This window comes from Coregonus clupeaformis, chromosome 23, assembly GCF_020615455.1.
Source record: "Coregonus clupeaformis isolate EN_2021a chromosome 23, ASM2061545v1, whole genome shotgun sequence".
In the NCBI taxonomy this organism is placed as follows: Eukaryota; Metazoa; Chordata; class Actinopteri; order Salmoniformes; family Salmonidae; genus Coregonus; species Coregonus clupeaformis.
The window spans coordinates 40162528-40188629 of NC_059214.1; the positions used below are offsets into that span (position 1 = coordinate 40162528).

Below are 26102 nucleotides of genomic sequence, written 5' to 3' on the forward strand. Positions count from 1 at the left end.
AAACTCCTGATGAAGAAAAAATCCAAGACTGCAGTTTATTTTATTCATTTATTTCAACACCAGTGAATAATTAGTTCTCATCCACATTGACTGTCTGCAGACCTGTAGAGAGAAAATAAAACTATCAGAATCAGTGAAGTCTTCAACAGGCAAATGGGGAACAGCAGAGAACTAGCTCTGAGCTTTGGTTGGAGCATTTACAGGTCCTCTACTTTGTATACCCATTTGTATGCAGCTGATCTGAAAATAATTCTGCCACAATTTGTTATTTACGGTCACCTACCAGGGTATTTTGTACCCAGTGGGTGACCTACAAATATTGCTAATTTCAAATACACCAGATCGCCAACCTCAGAAATGCAAGTACACTTCTGGATACTATTCAGCAGTGAGCACAGCACACAGCCAAGCAAATGTTGGACTTACCTTTGTATGTTGTGACAGGGACGTATGTGACGAGGGTGTACAGTTTGTTGGGAGAGTCCTCGTCTTCATTGCGTTTCCTTGACAGGCGCACGCGCATACGGTATGGGACATTCCTGAAATAACATACAAATAATCAGTTAACGTGGAGAAATGTGCTCAGTTTTAGTGCATGGCATTGTGGAAAACGTTACACGCCGCAACTTGTATTAATTGCACCAACTCTACACCCATCGCCAAGCATAACACTTCGCTCTGAAGCCAGCACTGATGCTGGCTCAGTCAAAGTGTCTATCCGCCGGGCTAATTAGCCTCTACCCCTTGATATCAGGACAACACTGCATGAAGCAGATAGGACAGGGGCGAGTGAGTTTTTTTGGCTGAGAGAGAGGGGAAAAGAGTGATGCAATAGAGAGAGACTGGAAGAGATCCTGATGTTCAACTTTCCATTCAATTAGACGTAATGGACAGACAATGTGCATCACTGAAATCAACAATCAATTGTCATTAGCACAAATGTATCCCCAACATTCATGAAAATGAATGTGAGGCCCATGAACTACAGTTTCACTATGGCAGCCATTTTGGCCAGTGCAGTCCATTGTAGAGGAAGCACTGAATTTGACAAGGCTGCACAGGCGATTTGGAATTCAGCATAGTCCAGTTCATACTACGGTTAAGTGCATATCGTCCCAATACTTATTGCAGCCACAGCATTAACATGTGGTATACTGTACCCTCAACTCAGTGTCACACTCAGATTGGCTGAGATGACAGTTTAAAGTGTTAGTTTTGAAATGTAGCAGTCGATCAAGTTAAGCCCATAACCTTTTCTGTACCAGGGACCAGCAGGCTAAGGCCTCTGTCGCAAGAAACACGAGGGTTTGCTTACCTCACACCCTTGGTCCAAACAGCCTTGTTCAGGCGAGTGTCGATGCGTACGTCAGGGGTTCCCATCTCCTTCATGGCGAACTTGCGGATCTCCTTGAGAGCGCGAGGTGCCCTCCTCTTGAAGGACCTGACGGAACAGAGCAAGAAGCAACGTTAATTACATGCACATGATTATCAAAGAGGTTGATCAAAGCATCACATTTGTCAGAGCAAGCAATGTCTATTTTTCTAAGCAATATAACAAGGGAAGCCCTTGTGAAAATGACCCTTATTGTAGTTCTACACTACACAGCACCAGCTTCTTGTCCACCTATAATGACCTGGGAAGGAAAATGAGTAATTCACACTGGCGCCTCACGTTCTTTCCCATAAGCAACAGCACACTTCCAACATTTAGCATGTACAAAATCAAAACAATGTCAACTGCCTCTAATCATTTTACGTCCACCATTCCCTCAAATCCTCTTCAGTGGGATAGCCCATCAAATTACCTTAGACCAGCCATCAAAGCACCAAAGACATCTTGCAAGCATACAAACATACAGTACTTCATTCAAACCGTGTGTAGATAGCACACATCCATAACTCTACAGCAGCAGACTCAGTGCCATGCCCCCAGACAGTGTACTCACACGCCATGTATGCGCTTGTGGATGTTGACGGTGTACTCCCTGGTCACAACCTCGTTGATGGCAGAACGCCCCTTCTTTTTCTCACCGCCCTTCTTGTTTGGCGCCATCTAAGAAAAGACATCACATAAAACATTGACTAACCTTTTCCTCATAACCAGAGACAAGACATGCATTTCTCAAGTGTCCACTGCTTATTTGGTTAAAAGTAGAGTGGTCCCCTAACAAGTCAACACTGAGCTTAAAATGGAACTGACAGCATTTTAGCAACATGAAATCTTATTAAAATCTGTTCATATACACCCCAAGGAAGAATTCTTTTTTTAAAACATTATCTGACAAGCGAGAACTTAAGACATGGTCATTTTCATGTTTTCATTCATTCTTAAAATATTTGGGAATTACATATACTAAGGCGCTTGTGGAAATTCTATAGCAATATAGTTGGAAAGCAGCCATGCTTTTGGACAATTAATAGACACCACAGTAAATAAAACCTAAAAAACATCTGTCTAGTCCAGCGGCTGCGCGTTTGGAAAATGAATACACTATAGTAAATAAAATCTATAAAAAAACATGTCTCGTCCAGGACTGGAGTCTACGCAGAACGGTGCACCATAGCCAACCAGAGCTACAGTGGGCCTTTATACAAACAAGCCATTTGCCATACAGGCTTGGCATCATTCACTTTGAACTCGACTGTGTGTTTACCAGCAGTTACAAAAGCGTGACTTTAGATAATTAGAACACATTCGCCAAAAGCCACAAAATATCCCTCAATGGATTTCTGCAAATATTTCATTACCACGGGAGTCCTCTTACATTTGGGAACTTTACAGTCCTATTGATCAAACCATGAAAAGGTAGGCTTTCTCTCTCTCCCTCAGTTATGCACCTCAACAACTAATGCTAGCCAGAGCAAGATGAGCTAAAGCATAACGAACAAACATTAGACAAAACCTCAAACTTTGTCAGCTAGTTGGCCGTCAAAATTGCACTGATAAAGGATGGGGAATTGTAGCTTACTTGTCCTTCTGCAGGATGCCTGCAACCAAGCACCCAAGCTAAATGGCTAAAGTTGGCTAGTTTGCTACCTAGCTACTTCTAGGCACAAATTTGAACACCTCACTGAACATTTTACTTGCCCTAGCAGAGCTGGTTAGGCTGTTTACATGTTATCTAGAGCGTCCATGACTAACTATTACTTTTTTTTGCCTATGTTTAAGTTACACTGGTCATATTCAGCCGGTGTTGCGCGTCAGTTATTCTATGCTCTCTGGCACACTTGGAGGAGAGTGATAGCCAGAGTGAACTTGCGAACGCAAGAGATATGAAAACTGTTTAACAGTCGTTCACGTTCTTGCTAGCTAGCTAACCAAATGACACCTGCATCTACCTGTGGATAGCCAACGAAAAACGATGAGGGGAAAAAGTCAGTCACTCACCCACTCCTCCAATGACATGACATCCTAGCAGCTAGCGAAAGTTAGGCTCCGCGTTTTTAGCATCCTAAATATATACATTAGCCTATTAGGCACGTTATGACTGACTTGTGGTCATTGCCCTGCTAGTTTGATTGTATTGACATTACAGCCTTAGTTGCATTCTTCCGGTTTTGTCCAAAATATTTAGTCATTGAAACTGAAACAGGGCATTCTGAATGGAAGCAGCAAACAATTTACCAGGCCAGCTGTGATTTACAACCTGATAGCAATAATTTTTGTACTACTAATAAATGTATTGGTGAATTATATTAATCATTCGTTGACCTGCATAGTCTATTCTAGTTGGTTTTGTAGCATAAAGTGGGAATTTGAAATTTGACTGATATGATAGTTTGTTTCATATCTGCACAGTAGTTAAACCGCTGTCAGTTCCACTGCTTTCATTGACATGAACGTAAACAATTCCACGTGAAGTTTCATGGTAGGATTAATTAGGATACTGTAGAAAATACATTTCATGGGTTTACAATACCAGTAACTTTTGCCATCTAGATAAGTGTTGGTGGGGCATAAGTAATGTACACGTAATTGGGCATACGTCTGGTTGCTGACGCCAGGCAATACAGCTAGCTAGCTAATTATAACGGTATATATTTGGCTGGCTAGTTTAACTAACTACAGCGATTGGTTTCTGAATAACTTTACATTAGTAACAACGGGATGTTGTGAAACAGAAATTAGGGACCCCAGATAAGACCTAAACAAAGGACTAATGCGCTTTATAACCGAGACATTTATGACAATAGTTCCGTTCAGCTGGGGTTGTAGACGTGTGATTAGCAAACTGACTGTTTAGTGGCTACACGTTTCCATTTAAAAATTCACAATTGATCATTTAGGCATATTCCACCACGATTGCATCGTTTAGGGAGTTCAGTGTCTCATCTTGTAATTATGTCATGAAAATATTGGATTATATTAACACAAGGTCAGGATGAAGTTAGATAAATAACACACATTTGGTAAACCAGTACTTACTCTGCCCGAGAAATGTCGGAAAGGAAGTTGCAAAGACTTGTGGGTACTGAAAGGCAACGAAAAAAGGGTTCACATCCGGGTCGTTCTAAACGCAAGAAACAAATATGGTGGCTAAATTTACCAAAGATGATGGATATACTAACAAGATACACGTCTCTCTGCCCTAACAATGGGAGTCATTGTCCACAAAGCATCACGGCGGGCTGTCTAGCTCCCGCCTATCCTTTCTTTGGATTGGTGGATACATCTCATTATTGTAATCATTTCTTGAATATTCGATGAGGGTTGTTGACGTCAACCGCATGTATTTAATGGGGAGGCCTCATATGTGAATATGCATAGCCATCTCGAAACAACTACGATATAAAGTGTTTTTTTCTCTCAAAGTTGCCGGGATGTCACGTCTCCTACTTATATCAGTACACTTTTAACAACTAAAGCATTAAGAAACGTCTATTTGATCAAATAACCCTCACGTAGCAAATAAGCCATTCATATTTAAGCCGCGACCGGGAGACCCATGGCGGCGCACAATTGGCCCAGCGTTGTCTAGCAGAGGGAATGGCCGGGAGGGAGGTAGCTCAGTTGGTAGAGCATGGCGTTTGCAACGCCAGGGTTGTGGGTTCGATTCCCACGGGGCGCCAGTATGAAAAAAATAAAAATAATGAATGCACTAACTGTAAGTCGCTCTGGATAAGAGCGTCTGCTAAATGACGTAAATGTAATATTTTGGTTGACCAAATTCGACACTCTCATTGACCTCCATACAAAAACTCCTTGCTTTGTGGGGGGAAACAACTAAAAAACTCCACCGGATGGAGGGAGACAGATTTTCTGCCGAGTTGGGCCTATCTCTTCCTCTCTGTGTTTACTCCACAGGTTCACTCAGGCAAAGATGATCTATTATATTGACGAGATAGCCGAGTGACCGCTCTAACAATGGCAATACATGTCCTCAATGATTGAAGGCAGGCAAGATCAGGTGGGACCATTCTAGCCAATGATACGACAGGCACTAAGTAGTTTTTCTCCAAGTTGCTGGAATGCCACATGGACAGTGGCAATTTTAGCATGTAAATCTTGGTGGGGCAAACTCCCCCCAATTGTTTTTAATGCATGCCAGGAAAGCCACTACACAACACAAAACAATATATTAATTGCACCATAAAGGTGACAAACGGTGCCCACAAACTCTTAGGGCCAACATTAAGCTATCCCAACAGCAGAGTCCCAACACCTTACCACTGCTAAACCTGGCTATCAGTGGAGCCTTGTCTGGCAGCGAAACAGTTAATTCAGCCTCATTTACTACCTTTAAAAAAATCATAGCTGATATGGCTGACTTGCTTAAACAAATGTGGTTTCTACATTTAAATTTTAGTCATTTAGCAGATGCTCTTATCCAGAGCGACTTACAGTTAGTGAGTGCATACACTTTTCATACTGGCATTCTCTGGATTTATTGTGCTTTCAAGACAACCTGGGACTCAGAAAAAAACAAGGTTGAATCATGATGATGTCAGTGACCTTCAGGTCGGAGCGCTAGAAAGAGGCCCGAGTTCCGGACTTGCAATTCCGAGTTGGATGACTGTTCAAAACATATTTTCCCAGTCGGAGCTCATTTTTTTCAGAGTTCCCAGTAGTCTTGAACTCACTGAAGTCTGAGATTTCCCAGTTCCGAGTTTCCAGTTGTTTTGAGCGTGGTAGAAGTCATGTTGGATTGACAGCATGGCCAATGTTGAATGTTTATCCTTTTAATCTTGGAAAAGAGACCCTTAAACCCAGACTTGGACCACACATCCACTCCACTGAATAGCAGGCTAGTGATTGCTTTGCAATGCTTGCAGTTAGCCACTGATTCCTTCCAAACCACTCATTGTTGAATTTGCGATTTCCAACTTGTTGTGTAATGTTTACGTCCAATGGCCGATGAGCACCGATACGTTTTATCTATAATTTCTCTTCATTATTTATCTTCATATGACAAGGATTGAAAAGGATTTCCCAGTAGAAAGTTGACTTGATTCATGATGATGACTGCTAGCTTGCTGGCTAAGATTTTGAAAGTATGATGTTGACATGATCAGTCCAATCAAAGCTACTGTACATATAACGTGATTTGACGTCATTTTATCTGTGGCCTATGACCTTGAGCCTTTTTGGATGGGCAATTCTAATGTAACACGATGGCAGCACCCAAGGGGCTTACATTTTTTAGCTCTACACGTAAATTTTGTGGTGACGTAGTGTCCCCATGAGTGACAGAACACTGAGCCAATCACAGCGCAACTAGAGAACATTACCAACCCCTACACTCAGTATTTTTCTCTGGCTGCCCAACCACCACAAAAAGCACTGAGCTAGGCTGAAACACCTGCATTTTGGAGCTGCTTTACTCAAGAAAGCAAAACATAGTTTGTATGTGGCTTTATTAACGCAATACACATATTAATTTTAATGCCAAAAATAACAAAATAACATGCAAAACAGACAAAAAAACAAACAGGTGGGGCTCAAAATGACGGGTCGCCACTGCACATGCATCCGTTTATATCAGTACATTTGTAACAGCCTAAACATTACAAAACTTATATTCGATAAAATCAGCCTCACGTAATTCAACACTCTCTCATAGACCTCCATACAAAAAAGGTTTCTCTGTCACGGACGCCTCTTCCTCTCTCTTCGCTCAGGCCGTTAAAAAAAAGGTCAGTTCCGGTCTGCTTAACGGGGTGGCTCTCCCATAGAACCCAATGCGATAAAAGCTGGGTCTGGTATTCTTAGTTCATTGACTTGTCTATGAAGCAGAAAAATACAGACACGAATGTCTTTTTACCAGTGCTTTTTCCGAAACAATAAATAAATTATACCACATTTTAAACAAATGTTTTATCTGTAATTTGTATAGATTTTTGTTGTAGCCACGAAAAGTCTCGAGCAAGCGGAAATAAAAGAATAATCTTCTTTACTATATTTCCCATAATGCACGTTGTTACCGGCGTCGAGTCAAAGGTCAAAACTCAACGCTCCAATGTTGTGAACGAAGTGGAAACTGTTGGGAAAACAGCTGAGAAAAGCTAACTTACTTCATATTTAACCTTAGATAATAATTCGATTCATGCTTTTACGATCAGTAAGACTTATGTATTTTTTTAGTTGATCGAGGTCAATTTTGTTTAGCTGTATAACTTACTTTTACGATGACTTTGCTGACAAGCTAGCTAGTAAGCTAACTAGCGCGAGCTAATAGCATTTGCTAACTGTTAGCTTGCTGCCCATATCTGCACTCCTGTGGAGTTAGTGGAAATGTATCTAGCTTCTTTTTAAGTATGTAACTGAATAACGCAACATACGTGCAATTACAAAAGACTACGTGCAAGCACTGATTTATCATTTTGGTCACGTAGCTAAAAGCTAGCTATCAACAACATAGGTACGATGACACTTGCCCCGAAGGAGCTGTCCAACCTCTTGGGAATCATTTCCGAGGAAGCTTGCACCAACACTTTTGAAAGTCTATCAACCGCCTTTCATCATTACTTCGCGAAGGCCGAACATTTCCGAGTAGGATCGGTTTTGGTGATGCTGCTGCAACAGCCGGACCTTCTGCCAAGCTCTGCCCAGCGCCTGACAGCCCTCTACCTCCTCTGGGAGATGTACCGCACAGAGCCACTGGCCGCCAATCCCTTTGCCGCTGTCTTTGCTCACTTGCTGAACCCCTCACCAGTTGGGGAGGAGCAGGAGAAACAACTGTCTGGTGAGTGTCTGCTAAATGACAAAATATCAAATGTAATCCGTTTGGATAGTAAGAAGTATTGTCCAAAGTTTTCATCAGCAGTTTGTGTTGCTTTCATTATATTAACTCAAGTATATCCTGATCATATGACTGTTCATAGGCTTCCTGCCACCCATTACACAGCCCGAGAAGTTCTTCCTCTCCCAGCTAATGCTTGCGCCTCCAAGGGAACTCTTCAAGAAGACCCCCAGACAGGTGTCTTGCATGGATGTGGAGAACATGCCACAGTCCATAGACATTAGTGGGCTGCAGTTGGCATTGGCAGGTACAGTACCTGCATGTATGCACTTCTCATGTATCTTGTATGGAGGGTGGTTATAGAATCTCAAGAATGTTAGGCAACTCAAAAAGAGTTATGTATGATGGAGAATTGTGGATTTCAAAGTTAGGATTCCACCTATAGAGATTTGCCTGTGTTGAGACATAAAACCTCTCATATCATTACTGTAGTACAACAGACAGCTCTTTACACTTTACTATGCAGCAATTCTAACACTTCATTTGTAAACTCTTATTCCTCTCTCTCCCCTTGACACTGCAGAGCGCCAGTCAGAGCTACCCACCCAGAGTAAGGCCAGCTTTCCCAGCATCCTCAACGACCCGGACCCAGATTCTTCCAACTCTGGGTTCGACAGCTCAGTGGCCAATCAGATCACAGAGTCTCTGGTCACTGGGCCTCGACCTCCACTGGAGAGTAAGTGGAGCATTTCATCAATCAGTTTGTTATTAGTCTGTGTTATGTTTATGGACGACATAAGTTAGGTGAATGTTGACACAAAAACATACACTATACAGTTGAAGTCGGAAGTTTACATACACCTTAGCCAAATACATTTAAACTCAGTTTTTCACAACTCCTGACATATAATCCTAGTAGAAATTCCCTGTTTTAGGTCAGTTAGGATCACCACTTTATTTTAAGAATGTGAAATGTCAGAATAATAGTAGAGAGAATGATTTATTTCAGCTTTTATTTCTTTCATCACATTCCCAGTGGGTCAGAAGTTGACGTACACTCAATTAGTATTTGGTAGCATTGCCTTTAAATTGTTTAACTTGGGTCAAACGTTTTGTGTAGCCTTCCACAAGCTTCCCACAATAAGTTGGGTGAATTTTGGCCCATTCCTCCTGACAGAGCTGGTGTAACTGAGTCAGGTGTGTAGGCCTCCTTGCTCGCACACGCCTTTTCAGTTCTGCCCACAAATCTTCTATAGAATTGAGGTCAGGGCTTTGTGATGGCCACTCCAATACCTTGACTTTGTTGTCCTTAAGCCATTTTGCCACAACTTTGGAAGTATGCTTGGGGTCATTGTCCATTTGGAAGACCCATTTGCGACCAAGCTTAAACTTCCTGACTGATGTCTTGAGATGTTGGTTCAATATATCCACATAATTTTCCTTCCTCATGATGGCATCTATTTTGTGAAGTGCACCAGTCCCTCCTGCAGCAAAGCACCCCCACAGCATAATGCTGCCACCCCCGTGCTTCACGGTTGGGATGGTGTTCTTCGGCTTGCGAGGCACCCCCCTTTTCCTCCAAACATAACGATGGTCATTATGGCCAAACAGTTATATTTTTGTTTCATCAGACCAGAGGACATTTCTCCAAAAAGTACAATATTTGTCCCCGTGTGCAGTTGCAAACTGTAGTCTGGCTTTTTTATGGCGGTTTTGGAGCAGTGGCTTCTTCCTTGCTGAGCGGCCTTTCAGGTTATGTCGATGTAGGACTCGTTTTACTGTGGATATAGATACTTTTGTACCTGTTTCCTCCAGCATCTTCACAAGGTCATTTGCTGTTGTTCTGGGATTGATTTGCACTTTTCCCACCAAAGTACGTTCATCTCTAGGAGACAGAACGCGTCTCCTTCCTGAGCGGTATGATGGCTGCGAGGTCCCATGGTGTTTATACTTGCGTACTATTGTTTGTACAGATGAACGTGGTACCTTCAGCCATTTGGAAATTGCTCCCAAGGATGAACCAGACTTTTTTCTGAGGTCTTGGCTGATTTCTTTTGACTTTCCCATGATGTCAAGCAAAGAGGCACTGAGTTTGAAGGTAGGCCTTGAAATACATCCACAGGTACACCTCCAATTGACTCAACCGATTTCAATTAGCCTATCAGAAGCTTCTAAAGCCATGACATCATTTTCTGGAATTTCCCAAGCTGTTTAAAGGCACAGTCAACTTAGTGTATGTAAACTTCTGACCCACTGGAATTGTGATACAGTGAATTATAAGTGAAATAATCTGTCTGTAAACAATTGTTGGAAAAATTACTTGTCATGCACAAAGTAGATGTCCTAACCGACTTGCCAAAACTATAGTTTGTTAACAAGAAATTTGTGGAGTGGTTGAAAAACTAGTTTTAATGACTTCAACCTAAGTGTATGTAAACTTCCGACTTCAACTGTATATACAAAAGTATGTGGACAACCCTTCAAATTAGTGGATTTGGTTATTTCAGCCACACCCATTGCTGACAGGTGTATAAAATCAAGCATGTAGCCATGCAATCTCCATAGACAAACATTGGCAGTAGAATGGCCTTAATGAAGAGCTCAGTGACTTTCAACGTGGCAACGTCATAGGATGCCACCTTTCCAACAAATCAGTTCTTCAAATTTCTGCTCCGCTAGAGCTGCCCCAGTCAACTGTAAGTGCTGTTATTGTGAAGTGGAAACATCTAGGAGCAACAACTGCTCAGCCGTGAAGTGATAGGCCACACAAGCTCACAGAAAGGGACCACCGAGTGCTGAAGCGTGTCTGTCCTCGGTTGCAATACTCACTACCGAGTTCCAAACTGCCTCTGGACGCAACGTCAGCACAAGAACTGTTCGTCGGGAGCTTCATGAAATGTGTTTCCATGGCTGAGCAGCCACACACAAGCCTAAGATCACCATGTGCAATGTCAACCGTCAGCTGGAGTGGTGTAAAGCTCGCCGCCATTGGACTCTGGAGCAGTGGAAACGCGTTCTCTGGAGTGATGAATCACGCTTCACCATCTGGCAGTCCGACGGAACGAATCTGGGTTTGGCGGATGTCAGGAGAACGCTACCTCCCTGAATGCATAGTGCCAACTGTAAAGTTTGGTGCAGGAAGAATAATGGTCTGAGGCAGTTTTTCATGGTTCGGTCTAGGCCCCTTAGTTCCAGTGAAGGGAAATCTTAACGCTACATACAATGACATTCTAGACGATTCTGTGCTTCCAACTTTGTGGTAACGATTTGGGGAAGGCCCTTTCCTGTTTCAGCATGACATTGCCCCCGCTGTTATAGTAGCAAAGGGGGGGACCAACTCCATATTATTGCCCATGATTTTGGAATGAGAGGCTCGGCGAGCAGGTGTCCACATACTTCTGGTCACGTAGTGTATGTCTTTTCATTAGCCTGGTATTGTAATGACACAGGAATGATACTGAAGTATATACGATATCCCAAGTATCACGTAAGCCAAGCCACATATCCAGCCTGTAACGCCTCCCTGTGACCCTACCTCCCCCAAGGTCACTTCCGTCCAGAGTTCATCCGGCCGCCCCCTCCCCTGCACGTTTGTGAGGACGAGCTGGCGTGGCTAAACCCCACGGAGCCCGACCACAGTGTGCAGTGGGATCGCTCCATGTGTGTGAAGAACAGCACGGGCGTGGAGATCAAACGCATCATGGCCAAGGCCTTCAAGAGCCCACTGTCTGCCCAGCAGCAGTCACAGGTGAGTAGACAGGTACACTGTCTACTCAACTGTATCTTATATATTTCAAACATGACCTTCCCTTGGGAATTCCACCTGAATATCTCTCTAAATATTGCGGTCTCCCTACAGCTCCTGAGTGAGCTGGAGAGGGATCCTAAGCTGGTGTACCACATCGGTCTGACCCCGGCCAAGCTGCCTGACCTGGTGGAAAACAACCCTCTAGTGGCCATCGAGATGCTTCTAAAACTGATGCAGTCCAGCCAGATCACTGAGTACTTCTCCGTCCTGGTCAACATGGACATGTCCCTGCACTCCATGGAGGTGGTCAATAGGTGGGGGCTTTGGATATCATTTGATTTATATAATTAATTTGTCTACAATCAGTTTTAAAATGTGTTTATTTATGTGAGGTTATTCTTTGTGTGCACAGGCTAACCACTGCTGTGGACCTCCCTCCAGAGTTCATTCACCTGTACATCTCCAACTGTATCTCCACGTGTGAACAGATCAAAGACAAGTACATGCAGGTAAGGAGAACTGTGGAAGGGAAGGCCCATGACAGGAGGCTGTAGCTTAGTGTTTGACCTGTCAGTCACATATACAGTGCCTTCGGAAAGTATTCATACCCCTTGACTTTTTCCACATTTTGTTATGTTACAGCCTTATTCTAAAATTGATAAAATACTTTTTTTGCTCATCAATCTACACACAATACCCCATAATGACAAAGCGAAAACAGGTTTTTAGATTTTTTTGCAAATGTATTAAAAATATATATATATATACATTATTTACATAAGTATTCAGACACTTTACTATTAGACTCAAAATTGAGCTCAGGTGCATCCTGTTTCCATTGATCATCCTTGAGATGTTTCTACAACTTGATTGGAGTCCACCTGTGGTAAATTAAATTGATTGGACATGATTTGGAAAGGCATACACCTGTCTATATAAGGTCCCACAGTTGACAGTGCATGTCAAAGCAAAAACCAAGCCATGAGGTTGAAGGAATTGTACGTAGAGCTCCGAGAAACGATTGTGTCGAGGCACAGATCTGGGGAAGGGTACCAAAACATTTCTGCAGCATTGAAGGTCACCAAGAACACAGTGGCCTCCGTCATTCTTAAATGGAAGAAGTTTGGAACCACCTAGACTCTTCCTAGAGCTGGCTGCCCGGCCAAACTGAGCAATCGGGTGAGAAGGGCCTTGGTCAGGGAGGTGACCAAGAACCTGATGGTCACTCTGACAGAGCTCCAGAGTTCCTCTGTGTAGATGGGAGAACCTTCCAGAAGGACAACCATCTCTGCAGCACTCCACCAATCAGGCCTTTATGGTAGAGTGGCCAGACGGAAGCCACTCCTCAGTAAAAGGCACATCGCAGCCCGCTTGGAGTTTTCCAAAAGGCACCTAAAGACTCTCAGACCATGAGAAACAAGATTCTGTGGTCTGATGAAACCAAGATTGAACTCTTTTGCTTGAATGCCAAGCTTCACGTCTGGAGGAAACCCGGCACCATCCCTACGGTTACGCATGGTGGTGGTGGAAGCATCATGCTGTGGGGATGTTTTTCTGCAGCAGGTACTGGGAGACGAGTCAGGATCGAGGGAACGATGAACGGAGCAAGTACAGAGAGATCCTTGATGAAAACCTGCTCCAGCGCTATCAGGACCTCAGACTGGGGTGAAGGTTCACCTTCCAACAGGACAACGACCCTAAGCACACAGCCAAGACAACGCAGGAGTGGCTTCGGGAGAAGTCTGTGAATGTCCTTGAGTGGCCCTGCCAGATCCCGGACTTGAACCCGATCGAACATCTCTGGAGACCTGAAAATAGCTGTGCAGCAACGCTCCCCATCCAACCTGACAGAGCTTGAGAGGATCTGCACAGTCGAATGGGAGAAACTCCCCAAATACAGGTGTGCCAAACTTGTAGCATCATACCCAAGAAGACTCGAGGCTGTAATCGCTGCCAAAAGTGCTTCAACAAAGTACTGAGTAAAGGGTCTGAATACTTGTGTAAATGTGATATTTACGTTTTTTTATTTCTGATAAATTTGCAAACATTTCTAAATATCTGGTTTTGCTTTGTCATTATGGGGAATTGTGTATAGATTGATGAGGGGAAAAAACAATTTAATCCATTTAAAAATAAGGCTGTAAGGTAACAAAATGTGGGTCAAGTCTGAATGAATACATTCCAAGTGCACTGTAAATGCTTGTCTTACCAGAGGATGCATGCCACTTTCTTTCTGAAAGTTGTAACAGGAAGTGCATTTGTGGGTTCTCCGTGCTAAAGATGACTTTAAAAAAAAAACTAGTTAGTCAAGGCTCCACTGTGTTAGCCAGTGTTTCAGATGTGTATGTAAAACCTCTGTTTCCGTTTGCAGAACCGCCTGGTGCGCCTGGTGTGTGTGTTCCTGCAGTCTCTGATCCGGAATAAGATCATAAACGTGCAGGACCTGTTCATCGAGGTGCAGGCCTTTTGCATTGAGTTCAGCCGCATACGGGAGGCAGCCGGCCTCTTCCGCCTCCTCAAGACCCTGGATACAGGAGAAATCCCCCCTGAGGTCAAACCTGCCAAATAATGCTTTCATAGTACATAGAACCTGGCAGTAGCCTGACGTGCCAAATAACGCCCCCCAGGTATTAAGCCCACAGAGGCACAACCCGCTAAATAGCGCCCCAACCAAGAGATACTGACCAAGACTGTATAACCACCCAGACAATCCTCACAATCTCGCCTGGAGTCCGGCTTTGAACTCAGTTACTGTTTTTCCTCTCTCTTTTCTGGACAAAGATGGACATATTTTGAAACTGTTTCCCCCCCTCCAGAGATTGATTGCTTGTCGGTTTTGTTTCATTAAATGGATATGTAATGAACCATCTGGGTTGTTGGCTTGTATTTTCTACTGAACATGGTGAGACATACTGTACATGCAAATACAGGAATGTTGGATTCTGTTTTGAATGAGGGAACTAGATTTGATCACATTAATAGGTTCTCAATGCAGAACAACTATTTGTAAGGGAACTGCTCATACTTGATGTACAGGTGTAGTGCATGTGTATTACAATACGTGTGAACAAAACCAAGACACAACATTCGTTAAAAATATTTTATATAAAATATGTGTTTCCCTGATATCTTCACAAATGTTAGTCTGAAAGCAAAATGGTCACAATTTGAAATTAATAGCATCAAGTAAAGAAGTTTGTGTAAAAAAAGTTAAGTAAAAAAGAGCTAAATCTCATATCAAAATAAGATTTCCAGTATAACTCCAGTTACAGTATTATTTTATATCTGCTCTTCGCTATCAGCCCTGAGTTTTGAATTGCTGATTTCCAGACATAATAGCTACATTACTGAAATAGTCTTGAGCTAGTATCTTCTTTCACCTGATTCTGATTGTTGTGCTGATCACATCTTAATGTGATGTGTTCTGTGGGGTTGGGACCCCTATACCCTCTTCATGCCCCGGGCCATCAGGCAGGCAAACACTGTCATCACCATCTTAGGTTTCACCTCCACTAGGTCCTCAGGCAGGGCGTACACCCGCGCTCCGATTTTCCTGGCCATGGAGATGGCATACCTGACAACAGGCAGTATTTAGGGGACATCTTATCTGTTGGCTTGAATGTTTCATCTCTTTCATCAAGCTAGTACTCAAATGTTAATTTCATCACATGGTACGTACTTGGCGTTATTGAGCTTCTCTTCCTCAGTCAGGTCCTCCACCTTGATTAGGTCGTAGCGGATGGAGCCTGGCTGGATGGCATCAATCAGGTCCAGGACTGGCATACTGGTGGCTATGGACCCATCCTACAGAGGCACACACACTGAGCTATTGCTGTGGAGGATGCTTTACTTTTATTTATTCTACTTGGAAAAGTAAAATGAAGTCTAGTACTTCAAATAAGGTACCATGGTCAGGAAAATGTTAAACAGCAGAGGTACAGCTTACCTTGAATCCAGAGATGGTGCCTTTGCTAGCCTGTGTGAGTGTGTCATTGACCCAGGTGATGATGGTGTCGTCATTCACCTTCTGCCCGTCACCAAGCTCCTCCAGAATGTTCAGTGTGTACCTGAGAGAAAGAGATGGATCCTTCTAAATGTGGAATTATGGAGTAGGCATTGGGCCTGCATATGAGTTTTTGCTGATCACATGACCTGAACAGGGGAAAAAATATCTAAAGCACTTTTAACAATGTTCTGTTGCATTACCTCCTCATCAGCTGCCACAGCAGGGCCTGGGTGAGTTTTCGGTTGCCCTCGTTCAGGTCCTGTCCAGCAATGCCCACCAGGGAGAACTTGGCCTCATTCTTCCCCAGCTCCACTGCATAGTTACAGTTCTCCAACTGGCACAGACAAACACGTAATAAATCAATGAATAATCAATTGATCAGTTTAATCGTGATCGCACTGTGGGAGAACTCTAATTGTTCCTAGTCTCACCTTCTTCATGTTGCTGCCCAGTTTGGAGTAAGGGGGTTTGTTTACTCTGTCCCAATCCACTGGCACATTGATCTTCTCATAGAGTTGGAAGATGACCAAAGCATCATCTATGTCCCTGTAAAACATGCACACACACACACACACATTACATTAGTGTGGTTTCCAAATGATTGTAAATTGTTGGAAATGGTGTGTATAAGATGGAGTGACCTGTACTGTTCTTACACATAGAGGTGGTTGACACGAGGGTTGACCCCCAGGGAGTTCATCCAGTTCCTGAAGGTGCGCTCCTCTCTGGTCTCACCTGTAAGTGACAGATAACATTACACACTGGTTCAGGCCTTGTACTGTATATATGGTTTATATTATTTCATCAGGAAGTAGGGATGCTCAGGAACTAGATAGGTTATGGTTTGGGATGGTCCCAACACTGACCCTCGATTGAGCTCCAGTCAATGTCCTGGTTCTCTGGCTTCTTCAGGGCAGGATACTTGTTGAACAGGTTGGCAATGTACGCCAAGTTCAGCTTGGGGTTGCCACGGACCACGTCGGTTGCTGTGACGAACTGCCGGCAGCCAAGACGGTCAGCCTGCTCCAACATGCACTCTGCTCTCTTTATGTCCTCTTTCTCCTGCAGGGGGCGGTAGGGAGCGATCTATGATGTATCACTCATTGATAATTTGGTCAATTTAGCATGCACTTTTAACCAAAGTGGCTAGAAGAACAGCACTGTTGATCAGGTTGCCTAAAATGGAATGGATATGGATGATGTTTTCTAGGATGGGATGACCACGTACCCTTATCCCTGAAATGTCGATGGCAATCAGAGGGATTCCCTCTTCATCTCCCTTAGGAGCCACTTGGTTCAGGATGTTGTAGTAAGCCTTGGAATCCTATAATGCAAAACAAAACATTTATACAATCACAAATGCACTAAAAGATCCCGGACCGACATAGTCATATGACGATCCAGGACCGACACAGTCATATGACGATCCAGGACAGACACAGTCATATGACTGCTAACTGTAAGTCGCTCTGGATAAGAGCGTCTGCTAAATGACTAAAATGTAAATGTAAATATGACGATCCCGGACCGACACAGTCATATGACGATTCAGGACCGACATAGTCATATGACAATCCCAGACCGACACAGTCATATGACGATCCAGGACCGACACAGTCATATGACGATCCAGGACCGACACAGTCATATGACGATCAAGGACCGACACAGTCATATGACGATCCAGGACCGACACAGTCATATGACGATTCAGGACCGACACAGTCATATGACGATCCAGGACCGACACAGTCATATGACGATCCAGGACCGACACAGTCATATGACGATCCAGGACCGACACAGTCATATGATGATCCAGGACCGACACAGTCATATGATGATCCAGGACTGACACAGTCATATGATGATCCAGGACCGACATGGTGCGTATGACCCACCTTAATGTCAGAGCTGAAGTTGTTGATCTTGGAGCAGCCGGCCTCCTCCAGGTGGTAGTTGGCCCAGCGTAGCAGCAGCTCCTCTGGGGACAGCTTCATCAGGTCCTCCAGGCTCTCCCCATCCCTCAGCAGGGCTATCAGAGCTGCACACATCATTGAAATAACACACTCATAAACATACAGCTACAGAGATCAAGTGTTATAAAGTTATAAAACACACCAAAACATTGAAAGTCCATATTCAAATAAACATTTAACACACACACACACCTTCGTTTCTGCTGATCTCGATGTCAGCGAACAAGCCAATCTTGATGACCTGCCAGAGCAGGCCCAGGACCAGATGCTGCCTGCCTTCCTTCAGGTCCTCTGCTCCGATGTTTACCACGTGGCAGCCGATGGCCGACGCAGAGTTCAGAGCCAGGTTCAGATTCTCCTGTTAGAGTACACAAAAGAGTATAGATACCTGTGCATGACATACAGTATATACTGTATATAATGACAAAGAAATTAATGTGTCAATGGGTTATACAAAGCTGCAGTCCTCTGAGTCAGGTGATGTTGAACAGTCTGTAAAAGGTTACCTGGATGGTGAAGGGTGTGAGCTTCTTCTTGTTGATGGTTCTCTCATCGATGGTGTCCGGGACAGACTGATTGATCATCTTACTACCAGGTGAAGGAGAGATGCATAGGTTGATATCAATGGAATATTGCCGTAGGGATTGGTTTATAACATCAAAGTTGCACATGCTCTAAAGTAAGTCCATGAGAACAGTTAGAAAGTACCATAGAACGATCCCATCTCCGACAGCGGTGAACAGGTCGTTAGAGGTGGGATCCATAGGGAGGACATGCTTGCAGTCTGGGTCTTTCTCCAATGCCTTATTCACCCAGTTCACAAAAGCCACTTTCTCCTCCTCTGTCAGTGGAGAAATGTGTGGGCATGGGGGGGAATGCATAATATTATACATGTAGGAGTATTTGTATTTATGGAGAAATATTTGTATACATTGGCCAATCAGAGACGTATAGATGTGTGACTTCACAGACCAGGAAGTCTTGTTGTACTGATGGATTGTTCCACACATAGAGATAGATGTGGTTCTGTCTCATTTGAATGATAAGTGTTTCCTGTGTGATGTTTGGCTACAGATGTATCTAGACAGACTGAAGTAGATAGGTTGGGGGAATTCTCAGCCAGTGAAACAAGTAGGGGCAGTCACCTGAGTAGGAGTGCTGTGTGCCTGAGCTGGACTGCTCTGAGGTTCCTGCTACGGCATAGATGCCCTCCTTCTTGTTGATGGCTTTCTTGAAGGTCTTAGCCACCTCTATGCTCTTCAGTCCATGGACCACCTTAGTGAACGAGAAGAGATGATTCCATGTATCTTTGGTGTCATGTCAAGATGTCTCAAGCTATGGTCTGCTCTACTTTGACATTGTCTTTCTGTAACTGCCATTGATTTTGACCTATTGACCTCTGAACTTACATTGGCAAACTCGTCGAAGGTGACTTTGCCGTCATGTAGGTCTCCTGTCTTGGTGAGATCCTGGATGATCTCTCGGACTCTGTATCCTGGCAATGGCAGGTTGGCAGCTTTGAACAGGTCATTTAGCTCATCTGTGCCAATGTGGCCGTGAGAATCAACATCTGGAATAAGAAATATAGGTCAAAGGTCACATAGAATGTAGCCTTGTTGAATGCAAAAATAATCAGGGACCCAGGATAAGAGTGAGAGAGTGAAGTGAGTCTATAATGAATTGACTACTTTTCTGTTCCTCTCTTAGTATGGGGAATCAGGATTGGAGGGTGTTCAGGGTGTTTTCCTGTCAGGCTCTCACCGATCTTAGCAAAGGCTTCTCTCAGTTCCTCCAACTCATCCTGAGAGATCTGTGCTGGAGCAGACATCTTGTGGAATCTGAAACCACTTACACATAACTTCACCTTTTTTCACAAAACCATACAATACTGAACATACTCAACAGGGAGGAACTAAAAATAAATATTACATTTCTGCATGTTGTCACTGTGATAATTTCTAAAAAATGTGCTCTACCCAGTGGTTCTGGGCTCTGATGTCTATTTCATTCTGAAACATCCTGCTTCTAGCGAGCTACTTCCTTCCTACTTCTGCTAAGGTGGTGAGGTCATTCACATGATTCATATCTTTATTCATGTCTTTATATCTCATCTGCCTGAGTATACATTTCAGGTCCCAGTCTGAGTTGAGAGTGGAGTAGAGCTCTAGTGATAACAGACAGGAAGAATGGCTGCCATTTTACTGTGTGGTTTCAATGAGGCCGCTAAAGCTGTATACCACAGATACAGCGAGAGATATAAGGTTATGTTAGAGACAGAGACCTACTTTAAACTAGGTCTGCTCTGCTTGCCTCAGAGGTGTGAAGTTTGGAGATGAGTAACAAATGTTTCTCTTTTAATTGCCACCCACCGCATCAGAACAAATCAGCTTTGCTCCTAGAGATTGCATCTATGGTTTTCTAAACATATAGTATGGAGAAGGGTCTAGAGACCATTATTTGTCTATATTCAACAATGTAGCCACTGAGCACAGACGTCATTTCAAAGTCTAGTTTTGATTTGATTTCGGTTGAGTTTTGGTGAATTCAACGTGCAATCAACAAAAATGTCATTTTGTCATTGGATTTAGGTGAAAAGTTGGGTGAAAAACCCCCGCAATTCCCTTATGTCAATGACTTTTTGCAAATCCAATCAGTTTTCCATGTTGATTCAACATCATCACATTACATTTTTTGTTGAAATGACATGGAAACAAAGTTGATTCAACCAGTTTTTGCCCAGTGGGTATGTAGTAGCACAGTTCTGAATGCTCAAATAACTTAAAACAAGGAGATCCGGGTTTTGTTCCCTTTCTCACACTATAGCTATAGAGGTCAGAAGCAGAAATGAAACTGATGTCTTTTCACACCATGGCTCAAAATGACTAGATTTGTCACTTTGTAAGCATTTAATTTAAATCAGCACTGAGACACTCTCTGGATGGCACAGTGTGATGTTCACTAATCTAACTATAGGATATTACTGCCTTTTTAGGGCTGACATTTACCCAGACTTTACTTTTAGATGATGAAGTAAATCTGTCTTTTCATTTTGATCATGAGAGGTGTTATCTTTCATCAAGCAAATCCAGTTCCTTGATTTGAAATCCTTAAAACCCTCATCAGTCATCAAGGAGTACCTGTGGTCTCAGCCACTAAAATCATCAAGGGCCTTTATGGAAATAAAACTCTGAAATACCCACAAACATCAGTCATGGTACCGCTGATTTCACATGCAAATCTTGTTCTCTTTTAAACAGACAGCTTATTCATTATGTACTAAGAAAATAATGAAATGAAAAGGTACATTTGCATGGATTAGCTAGAGGAATAGAGATTTATTGGAACAATATTATGATGTGGACATTTATCAAAGCCAATCTGTCTGTCACTCAAATTATACATCAATCAATTGTGCTCACTCAGTTTCTCTCAATTGTTTTGTATGCAAAAGCCCATTCATTTAAAGCCCCATGCAGTCTTTGTAATTTAATTTTTAAATAATCACTGTATATCTAATAAATCACTGTGTGTGTTTATTTAATGAAAATAACTCCAAAATATATTTGTTATCATTTATTTCCCTGAGCCTCCTATGGCCCTTGAAATGCTCAGTCTGATCGTGCGGGCGTTAGGAAACAAATTTGAAGATATTCACATGCACAGCACTGATTGGCTGATAGGATGGTCTAGAGCCCACCACCTTACCCAGATGAACAGTCATTGGTCTATTATAATCATGATGTGGGCCAAAAGATCTGTACCAGCTGAACAGGCTGAAATTCCAGGCAGTCTTTTCAAAGAGCTCTTGCACAAAAAGGGCATTATCATAATTTTCACAATTTAAGAGTGTTATTTCGCCCTCATAGTTTGTAAATATCATTAAAAAAATGAAAATTAAGTTAACTGCACTGACCCTTTTAGTGTAGTGTGTTATTAATTATTCAAGCACTATTGAAAGACAACATACAGTAGATAGGTTGGGGGAATTCTCAGCCAGTGAAACAAGTAGGGGCAGTCACAATATACAAATGATATATTGTTCATAATTTCTAAATTACTACAGCGGTGGTGAGTTTAAGAGATTACAGATGTGTATGTGCCAGCAAATTCCACATGCTTAACATGTATACACATGTTATTGGATGAATAGTGATGATATGTTGGAAATTACTGTTAGCTTTCACGTTAGAATTTTCAGCAGTTGCAGCAAGGATAACCACAAACCAACTAACTTCCTGTTTAAACACTATGCAATGGTTTAGGCTACTCTTGCTCTCTGCCACAATGTTCAGCTGATACTGAAACTAAAGTCATGACATGGCAATGCTTCTCCTGTGAACATCAGAATACACTATAGGGCTATATAACAATTTTGTAATACTGTATCAATGTATTATGTAACAGTTTAACAGCATTCCTTGGATGATAAAGTAGCAAGAGGATACTTTATGATGATAAAGCAAGTTGTTAGGCTACTGTAAATCAATGCATACTACACATGCTGCCCTCAGATCCAGGAAAACACCATCTATTAACACACATGACCATCTGTGAACACTGTGGATCATCATCCTCATCATCCTCATCATCATCATTCATCTTCAACCTCATCAAAACCAACATGCAGTCACAGACCATTTCCCCAGTAGATTCAATGAAATACTGACACATGCAGAGGCACACACAGACACTGACACAGAGAGGCCCCTAGGTCAGGAGATTTAATTACCTTAGGGATGTGAGTTGACTGGAAGGTCTGTCTGTGTGGTCTGTCTCTGACTCACTCTCCTTACTTCAGTGTGTCTGCTGCTCTCACTGCTTGACAGGCAGGCAGTACCCTCTCTCTCCCTCCAAAGTCAACTGACAACGAATCATTTCAAATGTAGTAGGAAGGAAGTGACATGCAACCCAGGACAACTTCACTAAGAGTAATGAAAGACGTTTTGTCTTTCTATGGCAATCTGCTACCTGCCACAGGTCTATCAAGGTGGGAGCAAGTTGCCCCATATATATATATATATTTTTTTAAAGTGAAACTGCAAAATATTCCAGTAGCCTAAAACTGATCTTTCTGGTTCCTCCACATTGCTTAAGTGAAAGATAGACAATTTATGGCATTTATGGCAGTCGGGCAAGTTGAGCCTGCTCTGAGAATTTATTTGACTGATAACAACCTAAAACTGATCTTTCTCGTTCCTCCTCATTGTTTAAGTGAAAAACTGTCAAATTATGGCATTTATGGCAGTAGGGCAAGTTGAGCAACTCCAGCACCTGCAAAAAAGTACCTGGATGTGACACTCTGGCTCTAGGACTTTTGTATGTGAGCTAGAGTGTATGTTGTTTTGTTGGGGATTTGGGTGTTTTTCTATGTTGGTAGTTCTGTCGGGTGTATTTCTATGTTTGCAGGTCTGTGGGTTGTTTTTCTAGGTGTTGTATGTTGTAGTCAATGACTCCCAATCGGAGGTAACGAGTGTCAGCTGTCGGCTCGTTATCTCTGATTGGGAGCCATATTTAAACTGTCAGTTTTCACCTTTGTTTTGTGGGTTATTGTTCCAAGTTCAGTGTATTGTTACGTTAGGACTTCACTGTCGTCTTTTGTTGTTTTTACGTGGTTGCTTTATAAATAAAGTCATCATGTTCACTCCACGCGCTGCGTATTGGTCCGCTCCTTCCGACGATCGTGACAGAATAACCCACCATAAAGGAACCAAGCAGCGCGTCCAGGAACAAAGGGTCTGGACATGGAAGGAACTGGTGGAAGGTAAAGGGTCCTGGACTTGGGAGGAGATCCTAGATGGTATGGATCGCCGACCATGGAACGAGACGGTGGAGAGGCGACGGCGAGAGGAGCAACGGCATCAGCAGGGCCATCATCGTCGGAAGGACGAGAGGCAACCCCAAGAAATTTTTGGGGGGCACATGGCTTGGGCGACGGAGCAGCAGGAGGCTGCCACAAGGCAGAGTCAGAGGGCTGCCAGGTTAAGGGGGCTGACGGAGGCAGAGAAGGGACGGATTCAGTGGGCTACCAGGTCAAGGGGGCAACTGGGTAAAGCAGGGAAGGAAAGTGTTGAGGCACGGCGTGAGGTACTGGGGTGTGTAACCAGTTCGGTCCGGCCCGTTCCTAGTCCCGTGGTGCAGCCAGTAGTGTGTGTTCCCGTGCACGGTACGGCCTGTTCCGGTCCCTCGCACTAAGGATACGGTGCGCGTCGCCAGCCCAGCCCGGCCTGTTCCTACTCCTCGCACCAGGGATACGGTGCGCTTCGCCAACCCGGCCCGGCCTGTTCCGGCCACTCGCACCAGGGATACGGTGCGCGTCGCCAGCCCAGCCCGGCCTGTTCCTACTCCTCGCACCAGGGATACGGTGCGCGTCGCCAGCCCAGCCCGGCCTGTTCCTACTCCACGCACCAGGGATACGGTGCGCCGCCAGCCCGGCCCGGCCTGTTCCGGCCACTCGCACCAGGGATACGGTGCGCGTCGCCAGCCCCCGCCCGGCCTGTTCCTGCTCTCCGCACTAGGCGTTATGGGAGTCCCCAGGGTCCAGCATGCCCTGTTCCGGCTCCCCGCACTAGGCGTTATGGGAGTCCCCAGGGTCCAGCATGCCCTGTTCCGGCTCCCCGCACTAGGCGTTATGGGAGTCCCCAGGGTCCAGCATGCCCTGTTCCGGCTCCCCGCACTAGGCGTCATGTGCGTTCCCAGGGTCCAGCAAGCCCTGTTGCTTCTCTCCGCACTAGCCCTGAGATGCGTGTCCTCAGCCCGGTACCTCCTGTTCCGGCACCACGCACCAGGCCTACGATGCGCCTCAGACGGCCAGAGTCTGCCGTCTGCCCAACGGGGCCTGAACTGTCCGTCTGCCCAACGCCGTCTGAACTGTCCGTCTGCCCAACGCCGTCTGAACTGCCCGTCTGCCCAACGGGGCCTGAACTGTCCGTCTGCCCAACGCCGTCTGAACTGCCCGTCTGCCCAACGCCGTCAGAGCCTTCCGCCAGACAGGATCAGCCAGAGCCTTCTGCCAGACAGGATCAGCCAGAGCCTTCTGCCAGACAGGATCAGCCAGAGCCTTCTGCCAGACAGGATCAGCCAGAGCCTTCTGCCAGACAGGATCAGCCAGAGCCTTCCGCCAGACAGGATCAGCCAGAGCCTTCCGCCAGACAGGATCAGCCAGAGCCTTCCGCCAGCCAGGATCCGCCAGAGCCGTCCAGCCAGGATCCGCCTGAGCCAGCCAGCCAGGATCTGCCCCTCAGTCCGGTGCTGCCCTTTAGTCAGGTGCTGCCCCTTAGCCCGGTGCTGCCCCTTGGTCCGGTGCTGCCCCTTAGTCCGGTGCTGCCACTTAGTCCGGTGCTGCCCCTTAGTCAGGTGCTGTCCCTTAGACCGGTACTGCCTACTAAGCAGTTTGTGACTGTGGTGGGGTGGGGATCACGACCGGGGCCAGAGCCACCACCGTGGACAGACGCCCACCCAGACCCTCCCCTAGAGCGTATGCTGGTGCGCCCGGAGTGCGCACCTTTAGGGGAGTACTGTGACACTCTGGCTCTAGGACTTTTGTATGTGAGCTAGAGTGTATGTTGTTTTGTTGGGGATTTGGGTGTTTTTCTATGTTGGTAGTTCTGTCGGGTGTATTTCTATGTTTGCAGGTCTGTGGGTTGTTTTTCTAGGTGTTGTATGTTGTAGTCAATGACTCCCAATCGGAGGTAACGAGTGTCAGCTGTCGGCTCGTTATCTCTGATTGGGAGCCATATTTAAACTGTCAGTTTTCACCTTTGTTTTGTGGGTTATTGTTCCAAGTTCAGTGTATTGTTACGTTAGGACTTCACTGTCGTCTTTTGTTGTTTTTACGTGGTTGCTTTATAAATAAAGTCATCATGTTCACTCCACGCGCTGCGTATTGGTCCGCTCCTTCCGACGATCGTGACACTGGATGTGCATATGTTCTTCCGCTTTTGTCAGGCAAGTTGAGCTGAGAATGTATTTTACTGATAACTGATTTTTCACACTTCATATAACATTGTCATACATACCTTTTCTGCCATATTTGCATTGGCATACTCTAGTGTAGTAGACAATCGTGCACCCATAGAGATCCCATTAAATGACCATTCTAATTCCTAATTGAATTCTATACACGCACCCAATTTGAACCTAGCTGACTCAGACTCTTCATTTGTTTGACGGTTGCTATGGCGGTTGCCAAG

At 44.3% G+C, this 26102-nt stretch overlaps 3 protein-coding genes and 1 non-coding gene across 7 annotated transcripts; 1 reads left to right on the forward strand and 3 right to left on the reverse strand.

The window, feature by feature from the left end:
* Positions 1–34: 34 nt before the first annotated feature.
* On the reverse strand, positions 35–2076 carry LOC121536960 (60S ribosomal protein L31). Its single transcript, XM_041844632.2, has 4 exons — positions 1947–2076; positions 1316–1441; positions 427–539; positions 35–102 (listed from the first exon to the last, which is right to left on the reverse strand). Exons 1-4 carry the CDS (start codon positions 2051–2053, stop codon positions 71–73), a joined length of 378 nt encoding a protein of 125 aa, XP_041700566.1. The 5' UTR covers positions 2054–2076; the 3' UTR covers positions 35–70.
* On the reverse strand, positions 923–1058 carry LOC121537134. The gene has a single exon (XR_005994991.1). It is a non-coding gene; the product is annotated as a small nucleolar RNA SNORA5 (small nucleolar RNA).
* A 5335-nt stretch (positions 2077–7411) lies between the features above and the next one.
* Positions 7412–14722, forward strand: LOC121536312 (CCR4-NOT transcription complex subunit 11-like). 2 transcript variants are annotated; one of them, XM_041843584.2, is made up of 7 exons: positions 7412–8183; positions 8323–8487; positions 8764–8916; positions 11726–11940; positions 12040–12242; positions 12341–12437; positions 14300–14722. In XM_041843584.2, the coding sequence occupies exons 1-7, from the start codon at positions 7865–7867 to the stop codon at positions 14495–14497; spliced, it is 1350 nt and encodes a 449-aa protein (XP_041699518.1). In that variant the 5' UTR covers positions 7412–7864; the 3' UTR covers positions 14498–14722. The 2 variants fall into 2 exon arrangements, with proteins under 2 accessions (XP_041699518.1, XP_041699519.1); XM_041843585.2 differs by having other exon boundaries at positions 11726–11928.
* A 292-nt stretch (positions 14723–15014) lies between these two features.
* On the reverse strand, positions 15015–22783 carry LOC121536957 (plastin-2-like). 3 transcript variants are annotated; one of them, XM_041844629.1, is made up of 16 exons: positions 22643–22783; positions 19675–19760; positions 19323–19483; positions 19059–19188; positions 18622–18754; positions 18420–18501; positions 18106–18271; positions 17836–17978; positions 17163–17258; positions 16801–16996; positions 16591–16669; positions 16366–16480; positions 16135–16268; positions 15875–15995; positions 15608–15732; positions 15015–15502 (listed from the first exon to the last, which is right to left on the reverse strand). In XM_041844629.1, exons 2-16 carry the CDS (start codon positions 19739–19741, stop codon positions 15370–15372), a joined length of 1881 nt encoding a protein of 626 aa, XP_041700563.1. In that variant the 5' UTR covers positions 19742–19760; positions 22643–22783; the 3' UTR covers positions 15015–15369. The 3 variants fall into 3 exon arrangements, with proteins under 3 accessions (XP_041700563.1, XP_041700564.1, XP_041700562.1); XM_041844630.1 differs by having other exon boundaries at positions 19675–19771; XM_041844628.2 differs by having other exon boundaries at positions 19675–19751; positions 22643–22782.
* Positions 22784–26102: the final 3319 nt, after the last annotated feature.

What these genes read in the sequence shown, in the direction of transcription:
- LOC121536960 (XM_041844632.2), bottom strand. Translation starts at nt 2,053, where the DNA reads ATGGCGCCAAACAAGAAGGGCGGTGAGAAAAAGAAGGGGCGTTCTGCC. An exon ending in CACAAGCGCATACATGGCGT is followed by an intron (nt 1,442 to 1,946) that starts GTGAGTACACTG and finishes CTGTTCCGTCAG; the next exon opens with GTCCTTCAAGAGGAGGGCAC. An exon ending in GTTTGGACCAAGGGTGTGAG is followed by an intron (nt 540 to 1,315) that starts GTAAGCAAACCC and finishes ATGTTATTTCAG; the next exon opens with GAATGTCCCATACCGTATGC.
- LOC121536957 (XM_041844629.1), bottom strand. Translation starts at nt 19,741, where the DNA reads ATGTCTGCTCCAGCACAGATCTCTCAGGATGAGTTGGAGGAACTGAGA. An exon ending in GGAGATGGGATCGTTCTATG is followed by an intron (nt 18,502 to 18,621) that starts GTACTTTCTAAC and finishes TTCACCTGGTAG; the next exon opens with TAAGATGATCAATCAGTCTG. An exon ending in TCGACATTTCAGGGATAAGG is followed by an intron (nt 16,997 to 17,162) that starts GTACGTGGTCAT and finishes CGCCCCCTGCAG; the next exon opens with GAGAAAGAGGACATAAAGAG.
- LOC121536312 (XM_041843584.2), top strand. Translation starts at nt 7,865, where the DNA reads ATGACACTTGCCCCGAAGGAGCTGTCCAACCTCTTGGGAATCATTTCC. An exon ending in GCTGCAGTTGGCATTGGCAG is followed by an intron (nt 8,488 to 8,763) that starts GTACAGTACCTG and finishes TTGACACTGCAG; the next exon opens with AGCGCCAGTCAGAGCTACCC. An exon ending in TCCATGGAGGTGGTCAATAG is followed by an intron (nt 12,243 to 12,340) that starts GTGGGGGCTTTG and finishes TTGTGTGCACAG; the next exon opens with GCTAACCACTGCTGTGGACC.